This window comes from Lonchura striata, chromosome 21, assembly GCF_050655825.1.
Source record: "Lonchura striata isolate lonStrDom1 chromosome 21, ASM5065582v1, whole genome shotgun sequence".
In the NCBI taxonomy this organism is placed as follows: Eukaryota; Metazoa; Chordata; class Aves; order Passeriformes; family Estrildidae; genus Lonchura; species Lonchura striata.
The window spans coordinates 7,002,709-7,015,914 of NC_140723.1; the positions used below are offsets into that span (position 1 = coordinate 7,002,709).

Genomic DNA, 13,206 nt, shown 5'->3' on the forward strand with positions numbered 1-13,206 from the left:
ATTCTCTCCCAGTCACCTCCTGGCATGTGCTTTGGAGCCTTGTTCTGCTCCCAGACCTGATTTGAGCTATCAGTTACCATCATAACTTTATTTCAGTGCATGGCTTTAGTGCTGCCTTATTTTTGGGGATTTTTTTTAATATCACTTAATTCTGTTACCATTTCCCAAACCCATTTAGGGTGATCACAGGGTCTGCTGTGGCCCTGGGCTCTGCTCAGGGAAGGGCTGTTCCTGGCGGAATTGCTGTGGAGGAATGGGGCACTTGGCTTAGAAAAAATAATTTTGTAAGGTTTGAAGGCGATTCTAGAAAATAAAACTTGCACATGCAACACTCCAAACTCTTGACAATTATTTTCTGTGCCTGCAGCACCCAGAGCTCCTGTGTGGGCTGGGTTTCATGGAGTATTCAGGCCAAAAATATCCCTTCCTGTCTGTCACCTCATCCAAGGAGGCACTTACCTGTTAGCCTGCTCCTGTTGAAGCACCTACCACACATTCTTCTTTTCAGGGTCAGCCCAGCCCCTCCAGACATTGGACATCCCTTCATCAAGCCCCAGGTTTCATTCCTTTTAGGAAGTTGCTCAGTAACTCCCACTGAGACCAAATTAGCTCAGCTCCTACTGGGAGCTTGTAGGGAAGAAACTGCTTGTGACGCAGGCAGCCTTTGTGGGGAAAAACAGGGCAAGGTTTATTAGTCAAGTGGAAGATTGCCTCAAGGGTTATGGGTTGAGTATGGCTGGCAGGGAGGGAGGGATGGGTAAAAGGATGGATGGACACTCTGCTTCCCTTCTCCTCTTGCTCCAGGATGCAGATCTAAATACACACCCAGCTAGAGGATTTCCACTCCCTTGGTCCAGAGCAGCCTTGCAAGAGGGTGGATTTTCTGGGTTGGACTGGCAAAGTGCCACAATACAGGTGTTTGTTTTCCTGGCATTTCCTGCCTGCTGTGGCTGGGTGCTGGGCTGCCCTGGCTCACTGTGACTGCAGGCTGTGGATACCAGGAGCTGTGAGAGCAGACCTGTGAAGCAGTGGAACAGATCACAGCTCATTTGAAGTATTTTATGCTTTTTTAAACTTCAAACGTGGCCTGATGTGACTGTAACCCCCAGGATTTCCTCAATTACACATGAAATCACCCATCCTGAGGCAGGATACTTGCTACACACCTATCTGAGGGCCTTCAAACCAGCAGGAAACTAGCTGTGCAATAAATGATGAAATAAATAGTGTAAAAACCTGTTTCTTTCCCCCCTACCCCAGTGAAAGCACTTTGCAAGGACTGTGTGGTGGAAAGGTGTCGAATCCTGCGGCTGAAGAACCAGCTGAACGAGGACTACAAAACCGTGACCAACCTGCTGAAGATGACAGTCAAGGGGTATGGAAGTCCCAAATTCTGTCAAAGATCCTTTTCAGAAGTGCTTAAACAGCTTTTTCCTAAAGGTTTGCCTGTTTAGGCTCTGAAGAAGGGAGCTGTGATTTTGGGGTACCAGTGGTGTCTCTCTCCCTGCAGGAACGACGGGTTTTGGGTTGGAAAAGCATCCTTGAGGAGCTGGCGTCAGCTGGCTCTGGAGCAATTAAACGAGCAAGATGAAGATGCAGAGCACAGTAATGGAAAAATGAATGGAAATGCACAAAACAAAGGTATTTACTCCTGATTTCCTCCTAATTTCTGCTGCTATAGAGACCCACCAGCTCTGCCTGATCCTTCCTAACAAAAAACACGTCAGGGGTTTCTGTAGCTGTTTTGTTCCCCTTGTATGAGTAGGGAGGAAAGGATAATAAATCGAATAAAAAAAAGCCTTCATTTAAGGAGCTTTTTCTTTGCTAAGCTTGAAAACTGCGGGGTGATCTTCATACAGGAGAGGGAGATGAGGTGATAAGTGGTTTTACAAAGCTATGTGAAATTACCACCCCGGACACATGATCTTTTTATCCACTTTTCTCTGAATGAGGGAAAAAACGTGAAAATTACCTTGGGGAAGGGATGATGATGATGTTTATTGTGAAGGTTGAGGGATAAAACAGCACAGCTGATGTAGCAGCACTGGGAAAACACAGCCTAGGAACAAAATTCATGAATTGCACTCCATTCTGTGCCCATATCATGAGAATGGATGAAGGTTTTATTTGCCTTCTGCTTTTTAAATGTTTGAAAATCATATTTTTCTCGAGCTTCTTTGAACTGGGTAAGAAGCTTGTTGGAATGGAAGTGGGAATGATGGCTCAGGGCATTGATCTTGGGCTGGAGGGCACCTCAGCCCCCCTGGTAAGGAGGAGTACTCATGAAGAAAAGGGTATTTCTGAGTTACCACTCCTCCTTCCTCCGGGGTGACTTTGATTCACAACAGGTTGCAACTCCCAGTAGTGCCTCTGAATTACTCACAAGCCAAGTTGCTCATTAGGCAGCTCGTTAGAGGCTCTTGCTGACACATCATTGTCTTGATGATGCTCCATTCAGTGGCCAACGCTTGACTTTAACTAATTTAGAGATTGATGTAGGGCTTGTCAGCCCCCTGGCAGGCTCCCCCTCAGTTTATCAGGCAGCATCTGGTTTAGATTAGGAATTTTGCCAGGAATTCTGCTCCTTTTGCTTTTACCTAGCCTTGTGTTTAGGTTAAACTCGGGGATGTCTACGAGCAGGGAACCCCTGTGGTGTTCCAGCCCTAACAAATGCATCCTTTGTAATCTCACAAAGGCCTGGCTTGTGCTCCATGCACTTCAAAGCCCTCCTACGTGACCTGGGGGCTGTAATCCCGCCTGCCCAGAGGCCAAAATATCGGAGAATAACGAATTTCCTTCCAAATTTTCCCTTGGGTGAGGGGGTTTGCTGTAATTTAAAAGGTGACCGTGCTCCTTTCCCTGTAAGATTTTTTTCACTTGGGAGAGGAGCTCTGTGCAATCCTCTTGTATTATTATTTTTTTTAATTAGATGAATCAAATGAAGAGAAGAGGGAGGAGGAAGAGGAGTTAAATTTTAATGAAGACATCGTTTGCCCACATGGTGAGTCTCTCCGGGGGATGGAGCTGAATATCTCAGTTGTTGCCCACTGCTGCACACATTAACCTTGTAGCCTTTGCTCCAACTGTAGCCAGCTTGAGGAGTCGCTGCTGAAGTGTGCTTAATTCTAATTTTCCTGGTGTTTCTTGCACTCAAAAGTTTTCCTTGCAGGCAGACTCTGTAAGGACTCGGCCAAGCAGAGCTGTCAGATGCTGAGCTTCCCGTCCTTGCATGGGCAGCACCAAAGCTCTGCAGCCATTTGGAAGCTCTAAAAGCAGTAAGAGAGGAAGAGGTGATGTAAATCAGTCCAGGTGGGAGCTGGGAGTATCTGTTTAATATCCTGGTTTGCATTAAAACAGGAGCACTCGCCCAGCACCTGGGCCAGGACCACTCCTGGATATCGATTTCCCAACCTGCTGTGCTTTGGTGTCTGTTTACGTAAGGTTTTGACCTTGTGTCAGTTGTTTTGAAAGTGATGCCTCATTAGCTGCCTCCTTGGCTACCCTGTTGTTTTAATCTCACTTTATAAAGCTTGTGTTCCCAGCCATAAAACCCAGTTTTACTTAAGCTTCTCTTTGTAGGCATCAGTTTGTGGGGAGGTTCCATCTTACCTCAAACAGAAGGAAAAATGACATAAATTAGCCACACAACCTTCTGTCATCAGGGCTAGTCAGGAACGTGGAGTAAGACTTGAGAAATGTCATTTTCAAGCAGAGTGTTTAAGCACTTTGTCACGATTTTAGCTGTTACTCAGTGCCTTGAAACCGCTGCATTTCCCATTGCCTCGAGGCTGCTGCTGTTCAATAAAAGCATGGAGCGTGGGGATGGAACATTTAGGGAGCCAGACACAATGAAAAATAGGCCAATAGGCCTTTGGAAAATGTATGGTGTTAAATTGCTGGTTGATCTGTGACTTGGGGTCATAGCAGAATAAATAATACTAAATAAGGGGGCTGCTGGCAGGGAAGGTTTTGTTGTCTTGAGTTAACCTCTGATTACTCATGGGAAACAAGCTTTCCACCTTGAAAAACTCCCTCTGGAGTGGATCAGCAAATCTGTAGTCTTGTTCCTACGGCCTTAATTTTGTGCTGGAGGAGGTTCCTGCCTCCATGGTAGGCTCTGGAAAAGGCAGTGCTGGATCTGGGAGGGCTGGCTGGCCTCCAGGAATGCCACCCGGGCGTTCCCTCCACAGCTCCTTTTGCATCCCTGCTGCAATTCCTCACTCTCCAGTAGCTGCCTGAATTCCCAGGGAATTTTTTCCAGATACCAAGTTAAGCCTTCTTTGATGTCCGTGCCCAAAACATGTCCCTGGATGGTGGGAGTGGGAAGCAGGGTCAGCAGTGGTTGGGTTCATCTTCCAGATGGTAAAACACTTGTGCCCTGCTGATTTTTCCACCTCTTTCACTCACTGTATTAATCTGTTTTCATTAATCATGTGGTGCCAAGGCACTTATTTGTACAAGCTCCTTTTTTTCCCCATCCTTGCTGACTCTGGGCAGCATCCTGGGCCAGCCTCCGGAGCCATTTGGCCTTGTTGGATGAAGCTCAAGTGGCCAAGTGCTGCACCGAGGCCTGACCTTTGTTTATTAGAGGAAAAGCAGGAGGGGAGCATTGCTATTTTTTCTTCTTCAGGGCTGGCCAAATTCCAGGCTCAGCTGGAGGGAGTCTGTGGGCCTGAGGAGCTGCTTGTCATGTTAAAGAGCTGCTGGAGGGTGGGGAGGAAGGAGTTTCTCTCCCTCTTCTCTCCTCTCTCTGCAGCTCTCCAGGCTATAGAAAAGCAGATAATAAGGGATTGTGCCCCTTGGACACCACAGTTGCTGTTTTTCTTGCCTCTTGCTGGTGCAGTCCCACTGAGGCACAGATACTCCCAAATCCGGCTGCTCCCCGTGTTCCTCCCTGCACAGGCACTTCCCAGCTGCAGTCTCTGAGGGAGATGTGGTTGTGTTTTCCCCTTGGCCATCAGCAGCCCTGTGAGTGGGCAGCTGGTCAGATCCCAGAGCTTTTTCCCATTTTTCCAAGCCTTGTTTATCCGGCCGGCACGTGTCATTCTTGTGCACGTGGTGTCCCAGTGCCTGTGTGCCTCCTGCTTCCACCCCTGAGACAACAGGCACAAATGGCTCCTGGAAATCCTCGTTGGGGTCTTGGAGCTGCCTGAGCATCAGGATATATAATCCTTATATCAGGATAAATAATCCTGATGGATAAATAAAGTGTTCTAGGGGGTAGCTGGTAAATTATGCTTCACATCCAGTTAGTCCCCAGAGTAGATTTAGGGTGCAAAATCTGCCCTTTCCACATTTGCAGGTGCTTGGTTAGGGCATGTGGAAGTATATCTGCAGAGGGAGTTTGGGGTTTTCAAGGATGTGGAAGGCACCTGGTTCCATGGGACACAGGATTGTTATCCTGGAGCTCAGCAAATGGAGTCACCATGGGGAGTAGCTGTGGGTAGCCAGGATCACAAAACAGCAGCCCTGTGGCCTCTGGCTTTTCCCCACATCCCTCCTTGTGTTTGATCAGCTGCTTAGGCCATGGTCTTGGAAATATAAAGAGCATTTTTATAAATTAAATAATTATTAATATTATTATTATCTGTCTAAAGGAAGCAAAGAAGGAGTTGAAGGTGACTTTACTGTTTTTTGCTGACGTGGTGTTGGCTGATGAATGTGTGGATTTCTTCCCCACGCTTGTTCCTTGTAATCTCTTCAATCAAGAGCTGCAAAACATTCCCTGAGCATGTTGTGATCAAAGCCTTTCCTTGATTCTCTCCCTGCAGGTGACCTGTGCATCTCTGAAAATGAGCGGAGGGTGGTTTCCAAGGAAGCCTGGGAGAAACTCAAACAATATTTTCCAAAAGCCCCTGAATTCCCAAATTACAAAGAGTGCTGTTCCCAGTGCAAGGTATTTGCCAACTACTCCCCTTTTGTTGACTGTAAATACTGGTTGTATTTCTGGTTTTCCTTTTTGAAACAACCCTGTGCAATGGAGGAGAGTAAAGTCACCTTTAGTGGCAGCTGGGAATGGGAGCTGGGATTTAATTAACTGTTTCCTGCAGATTTTGGAGCGTGAAGGGGAGGAAAATGAAGCTCTGCATAAGATGATGGCCAGCGAGCAGAAGACTTCTCTCCAGAACCTGTTCTATGATAAATGCAGGCCTTGCCTGGGCAGCTGGCCTCAGGTAGGGAAGGAGGGGGATCAGGGAATGCAGCCAGGCTTGGGAGAGGTTTTTGTTGGCTTTAATCACTCCTGCCTGGAGAAGCTGTGGCTGCCCCATATCTGGAAGTGGCCAAGGCCAGCTTGGATGGGCTTGGAGCTGCCTGGGGTAGTGGAAGATGTCCCTGCCCATGGCAGGAGATCCCAAACCATTCCATAACCATTCACTCAGTGTGTGCCCCAGAGCTCTCACGTGTGCTGTGCTGGGGTGTGACGTCCCTGGGTTAGCCCTGCTGGCACAAGGCCCTGCAGAGCCCCAGGAGTGGCTGATGTGCCAAGGGAGCTGTGGCTGGCCAGCAGTCAGGGAGATAACAGTGACAATGTTGACAATTCCATGGTTGTATCCCTCCCTGGAAGGAGGAAACAGCACGTCCACTTCCCACAGCTCCCCACCAGCCTTCCCGTGCAGGAGGGTGCTGCAGCACACCTGAGCTCTGCCCCACCACCACCTTTTGCTGCTGCTTGGGCAAAATTCAGGTGTGCTCCAGCATTGTCCTGTGTCCCAAAAGCTCAGGGAGCTTCCCAAAATGCTGAAGCCCTCCTAAGAGCAGTGGTGGCTGTGCAAACTCTCTCCTAGCAGCATCTCCAGGAATTCTTGGGGGTTTGAGGTGCCCAGAAGGAGCTGTTGGCTCCAGTCCTTGCCTCCTGGGAGTCTTGTGGTGCTGATTAATGGCTGGCTCTACAATCCTGCCAAGGTGCATTGGCAGGTGTCTGCCTCCATCCCTCGCTGTTCCAGTTGGGAATAAAAGCTGAGGCAGCACAGAGCCTTGGCTCAGAACCAAGGAGACCCAAAATGGTTTAAAAGGAGTTTTCCTTTCATGCTGAGCTCTAGGTCCTGCCAGTGATGGTTAAGGTTGTATCTGGTTGGATTTGCTTTTGGAGCTGGAGAAAGCTGAAACTCATCACTGTGAGTCAGACATTGAAGGGTCTCCACCAGCAGGGTTACATCCTTCTTTCCCTTTTTATCCTCCTTTCCCTTTTAATTTCCCAAGGGAGCCTCGTAGAAGAGAGCTGAGGATATTCCCCTCAAGCCTTTGGCATTTTCCTGATCCAAAGAAGTTGAGGTTTGGGGAGGAAATGAAGCAGAAATCAAGAGACTAAGGGAGATTAAGAACTGTGTATATATGTTTGTGTGTATATATATTCCTCAGGTGTGCTGAGTTTTCCTACAGAAAGATGGAGCAAGCCCTTAATTCTGTCTTTGGGAAAGGAGTGAGGATAAAGAAGAGCTTGGAAATAATTTTATCACCCAGTTCCTGGGGGCTAAAATTACTACCATAGTGTCTTGTCCAGGAGCAAACAATTTAAAGGAAGACTGGGACAAAAACCCCACAGATTATCCCAAAAACGCTGCCTCATTTGGTGCACGGCTGTGGTTTTGTATCCCTGCTGCTGCCAAAAGGAAAAACTTGTGGATTTTGATGTTGGAAGCAATTGAGAGATGTTGGGGTGGCCTCACCCCATGCCTGTGGGAGGGAGGGATTCACCAGCTTTGAACACTGAGTACCCAGCAAGAGAAACAGCGCTGGGGAGTCCTGGCTGCTCCAGGGAAATGCCCTCTCCCGCTGGGAATTAAAAGTAATTGGATCAAAAGCTCAAGTAACTTTGTAATAAACACAAGATTAGCAATGGCAGTGCTTAGTACCTGATCCCAAATTATTTTGCTTGGCTTTCACAGCCCACTTGGATGGAGTTGTCATGGTAAAGCAGCACTGAGGTCTCGAAGGGAGAGAGTGCTGCCGAAAAACCGAACAGTCATTGTTGGGTTCATTAAAAAGATCCTTTTCCCTCCTCTTTTCCCCCAGGAGACGGATGAGCTGTATATTGTTTCGCAGTTCTTTGTAGAAGAATGGAGGAAATTTGTCAGGTAACTTGGCTGGAGGGTTTTGGTGCTTTTTATCTCTTATTTTGGGGGCTGTAGATAATATTTTGCTTCTGACTCCCAGCACGGTGGCCTCATGGAAACAATTAAGCTGATTTTTGCAGGACTTGTATAAATTGTAATACAGCGTAAGACACCGAATTTCCTTGTTTGCTGCGTGTTAACCAGATGGTCAGAATAGCTGGTAACCTGATTAGTTTTTTCATCTGTCTGGAGCTCTGTATCCCAGAGGTCACCGCTGGGGCTGGAGATGGAAATCTCTGCTGGTCAGAGTCATTCTGCACCGCAGAGGAATCTGATTTCCTCATCACTAGTAGTTCCTATTCCTTGTTGGAATGCCTTGTGTAAATACTCACCTGTGATTTCTTCCTGGCTTCCTGAAGAATTGTGGGGGTTTTGGTGGGACAACCTGATCCAGCTTTCCAAACCTCTTCCCTTTTGCAGGAGGCCGACACGCTGCAGCCCCGTGTCCTCCATAGCAAACAGTGTCCTGCTCTGTCCTCACGGGGGGCTCATGTTCACCTTTGCTTCCATGACCAAAGAAGACTCCAAACAGTGAGTTCCTTCCCTTCACACATTTTCCTTTTGCCGGGAGAATATTCCCAAAGGAATACTCCTGCTGCTGAGCAAGATAAGGAGTAATCCTTTCCCTCAAAATTAACACCAAGGCTTTCTCAGAGCCACCTCAAGGCAAGACTTAAACTGGCCAAGGATGCTGGGTCAGGAAAATAGAGCTTCCTTCAGCTTGGTTCATTCCTGACAATAACCACTCTGGATTTGGCCAGGATGCAGAAACGTTCTGCTTCTTTACAATTTGCTTTCCGTGAGCATTCCCCCCCCGGAGTGCTGGCTGCAGGGCTGGACTTCATGCTCCATAGCCTTGCTTCTGCAGTGATGCAGCACTAAAAGTAGGAAATCTTCCACTCCTTTCCTCCTCCATCCCTCCCCCGGCACGACGGGAGCACAGCAGTGTCACTAATCACAGGCTGCTGTTATCTGGGTGTACAGGCCCTCCCGCCTAGCTGGCTTTTGGACGGATTTTGCAGTTTTTTCTTTCATTGGCACACCGACAAGCCAAAGAGGGAGGGATTTTTTGAGAGTTTAGGGCTTGGCTTTTCCAATGTCATAAAGCACCTGCCTGTTCCTTTGCACAGTATAGCTCTGATATGGCCCAGCGAGTGGGAGAGGATCCAAAAACTCTTTGTCGTGGATCACGTCATCAAAATCACCCGGACGCAGGCAGCCGGGGCCGGCCCCGAGAGCGCCCGCTACGCCTCCGAGCCCCGTGAGTGACTCTGCTCCTGGGAAGGGCTCAGGGCTGGAAACTTCAGTCTGAGGGGGTCACTGGGGAGCACAGAACTTGGCAGGTTCCCCCCTGCAATGCCATGTCCAGCTCTGGAGTCTTCAGCACAGGAAGGACGTGGAGCCACTGGAGCAAGTCCAGAGGAGCCCACGGAGGTGCTGCGAGGGCTGGAGCCCCTCTGCTCTGGAGCTAGGCTGGGAGAGCTGGGGGTGTTCAGTCTGGAGAAGGCTCCAGAGCCCCTTCCAGGGCATAAAGGGGCTCCAAGAGAGCTGCAGAGGGACGTGGGACAAGGGCCTGGAGGGAGAGGACACAGGGAATGGCTTCCCACTGCCAGAGGGCAGGGTTAGACGGGGTAATGCAGAGAAATTCTTGACTGTGAAGCTGGGGAGGCCCTGGCACAGGTTGCCCAGAGAAGCTGTGGCTGCCTCATCCCTGGAAGTGTCCAAGTCCTGTATCAATCTGGGGTAGTGGAAGGTGTCCCTGCCCCTGGCAGGGAGTGGATGAGGTCCTAAAGGTCTCTTCCAGCCCAAACTACTCTGGGATTTAATGTGTTTCACTCTCTGTTAGCAGTGAGGGGCCCTGCACTGGGGCTTCTGAGGAGCTGGAGCAATGAAATGTTTTTTCCCTTGGTGTTTGCCCAGAGCTGTGCCCCGAATGCCGGGAAGGGCTCCTGTGCCAGCAGCAGCGGGACCTGCGCGAGTACACGCAGGCCACCATCTACATCCACAAAGTGGTGGACAACAAGAAGGTAAGGACTGTCCCCACCCCTGCTCAGCCAGGCTCCAGGTGCCCCAGGAGTGCCCCGAGGGGGCTGCCACAGCTCCCGTGCCCCCAGGACTGGTGGGGATCCTGATGGTGCTGAGGGCAGCAATCCCCAGCTCTGCGGCTCCAGGCAGCTTTGGCAAAACCAGCAAACTGGGACATTCTGGGTCTGAAAATTCCGTCTCTTTGAGGCTTCCTTTTGACAGACCAAATCCTTGGTGTTTTCAGGGATGCTCCCAGCTGTTTTCTCTGTCTTAGCTGTGTTCCCAGGCTCCACCTGCTCTCCTCCCCCTCCAGTATTTGTCATTTCCTTTCTTCTTGCTCGAGTGACATTTTTATTCCTGGGTAGAAACGAGCTCTTCCCCTCAGTGCTGGTGAGACAATGAGCTTGGAGATGGTTCACAGGATCCCCTGATGCTGTGAATTTTGTTTTTACCGGTCTTAAGTGTCAGGATCAGCTCTAGAACTGCTTTTCCAAGTACCCAAAGCTGGTTCTGGTAAACCCCCCTCCTTAGTGCTCTTAAGAAGGGAGCCAAGGGTGGGCAAGCTCAGATGAAGACAATCTCTGCACCTTTGGAGTGTGGGGTGGGGTTTTTTGCCTTTCCTTGATTTCCACCTCCCTGCCAATCCCAGGGAGGCGCTGGAGCCTGGGGAACTGCAGGAAGCTGGAGGCTGGATGTGTTCCTGCCTTGGATGTGAGATGTGGATCACGCAGCACCGTCTGGAGCCCTCAGCCACGGGCTTTGAGCCTGAATCCCTCTTGGCTCTGGTGCACAAGAGGGTTGGGTGTTGTATTTTTCTGGCACTGGACAGGACTGTGCTCACACGTGGGGCTGGCAGAAAAACAGGGAGCTATTCTTTATGGAGCAGCTGGAGCTGGAGAGAAGGGGGTGAGAACGTGCCCACGAGATCTCCCAGTAACAGGGCAGCCTTGGCAGGATGGGAAGCAGCAGGAATGCTGGCCAGGATCACTGTCAGCACTGTGATCCTTTTGGCTTTGCAAAATCAGGGAGTGTTTCCCAGCCCCTCACCCCTTTTCCTCCTTCCTCTGCACCACCTGGTTCTTCCTTGGGGTGAATGATGCTGCAGAGGGAAGCCTCATCCAGATAAAATCCTTGTAGGGTGGCAGTGCTGGAATTCAGAGGACTATGGGGAATGTTTGGGAGCTGGAATTGCATTCTTAATTGCAAATACATTGATGGAGGAGAGAGCTCTCAGCATCCACATCTCCTGGGCTCCTGCAAAGCCCAGTTCCAGTCACAGCATAGCTGGGAAACAGGCAAATCTGTGCCTGGAGTGACTTTCACTGGCCTGAACAACCTTTTTATTTTTGTATTCGTCTAACTTATTTATATTTAATTTGCTTACAACCTCCAGCCCCATAAGTAATGGTGCTGTGTGTCCCTGCCAGGCTGCTGCAGGGGTGGATAAATGTCTTAATTCACGGAAAATACTTTCTCCATGTTGGGGCTTTTGTAATACACTTGGATCAGCCAGCTGATGGGAAAGGAATCAGCTGGGGGCTCAGGAGACTTTCCTTTGCCTGGAAAGGAGGCCAGGAAGCACCTGCAATTCCACAGAGGGGGATTCCTGAGCTGAATCCCACTGAGGTTCCACACAGCTGGGGAGGGTGGAGGAGCCTTGGCCGAGCTCATGGAGCAGCTCCCAGGGTTATTCCTGGGCTCTCTGGATGGAGGTGGCACCCGGAGGTCCCCGGGAGCTCTTGGCCATGGTGGGACAGGCCACGTGGATGCTGCTGTTGGTTATGGAGAATGATTTTTATGACTCCAGGTAATGAAGGACGCGGCTCCAGAGCTGAATGTGAGCAGCTCGGAAGCTGAAGAGGAAAGGGAGGAAAACAAGCCAGAGGGGGAGCAAGATCCTGATTTTAACCAGGTAGAGATGAAAAATCCTGTCAGGTTCCTTGATTTTTGTATCATCCTCTTGAGTCAGCATGATGGAATCACTACCCTCCTCCTCCTCTGCATCTCACTGGCAGCAGAAAAGTGTCTTAAATTGCTATTTGAATGGTCAAACCACACCAGTGCTGGGTTTGGAGAGATTAAATGTGGGCAGGGATTCATGTGCTTGTGGATATCTGCCCCACACTGGCACTAGGACTAGGAACTGAGGTTTGAAGGCAAAGCCTTTGGTCATCTCCACACTTGCATGCTTCAATTGGCTTCCCAAGGGGTTTTCCATCGCTTCCTTCCTTCCCTCACCCGACCAATTGGCCCAAAACACTCTCTGGGATCTGGGAAGGTTGTGTTTATCCCCAAACAACTCCACCTCCTTGTTCTTTGCCTCATCTCCAGGCCAACGGTGGCACGAAACGCCAGAAGCTGTCCCACCAGAGCTACATCACTTACCAAAAACAGGGAATCAGGAGGAGCACGCGGCACCGGAAGGTCCGGGGGGAGAAAGCGCTGCTTGTGTCGGCCAACCAAACCCTGAAAGAGCTGAAAATCCAGGTGAGGCCAGCTCTCCTGCCAGGAAGGAGGGAGAAAACACACAGTGAGGGGCGCAGGGGAAGGGTCTGGCTCCCCCAGGAGCTGGGGATGGGTGCCGGGGCGGGAGGTGCCGCAGCTGCAGGGACGAGGTGTCCGTGTGCCCCCAGATCATGCACGCCTTCTCCGTGGCCCCCTTCGACCAGAACCTGTCCCTGGAGGGGAAGATCCTGAGCGATGACACGGCCACGCTGGGCAGCCTGGGGGTCATCCCCGAGTCCGTCATCCTGCTCAAGGTACCGGCGGGAGGGAGTCGGGAACGCCACGGGATGGGATCAGAGCAGCCAGTGGCCTTGTGTGTGGAAATGGGGAGCTCCTTGGAGGAGAATCCTTAATATTTTTTTGTTTCAGAAGAGGAATATTCATGGATGTTTGAGGGTTTTTTTTTGTTTGGTTGGTTGGTTTTTTTCTGGAGGAGAAAAATCCTTTTTTTCTTTTTTTTCTTTTTTTTTTGTTTTTGTTTTGAAAGAGGAATATCCTTTTGTTTTGTTTTGGAGGAGGAAAAGCCCTATTTTTTTTGTGTGTTAGGGGAGGAAAATCCTCA

General features: G+C 49.8%; 1 protein-coding gene across 5 annotated transcripts in view; it reads left to right on the forward strand.

Annotated features, from left to right (window-relative positions):
• The window catches only part of USP48 (ubiquitin specific peptidase 48), a 31,140-nt gene that overhangs the window by 15,756 nt on the left and 2,178 nt on the right, over positions 1–13,206 (forward strand). For 2 of the 5 annotated variants that reach the window (XM_021537874.3, XM_021537876.3), the window contains 12 exons: positions 1,261–1,375; positions 1,511–1,641; positions 2,930–3,001; positions 5,772–5,896; positions 6,051–6,173; positions 8,014–8,075; positions 8,535–8,645; positions 9,245–9,375; positions 10,035–10,141; positions 11,947–12,051; positions 12,471–12,626; positions 12,773–12,898. In XM_021537874.3, coding sequence (XP_021393549.1) covers positions 1,261–1,375; positions 1,511–1,641; positions 2,930–3,001; positions 5,772–5,896; positions 6,051–6,173; positions 8,014–8,075; positions 8,535–8,645; positions 9,245–9,375; positions 10,035–10,141; positions 11,947–12,051; positions 12,471–12,626; positions 12,773–12,898 — 1,364 coding nt within the window. The remainder of the gene's footprint in view (positions 1–1,260; positions 1,376–1,510; positions 1,642–2,929; positions 3,002–5,771; positions 5,897–6,050; positions 6,174–8,013; positions 8,076–8,534; positions 8,646–9,244; positions 9,376–10,034; positions 10,142–11,946; positions 12,052–12,470; positions 12,627–12,772; positions 12,899–13,206) is intronic. The other 3 variants (XR_014949732.1, XR_014949731.1, XM_085558475.1) reach the window with 3 other exon arrangements.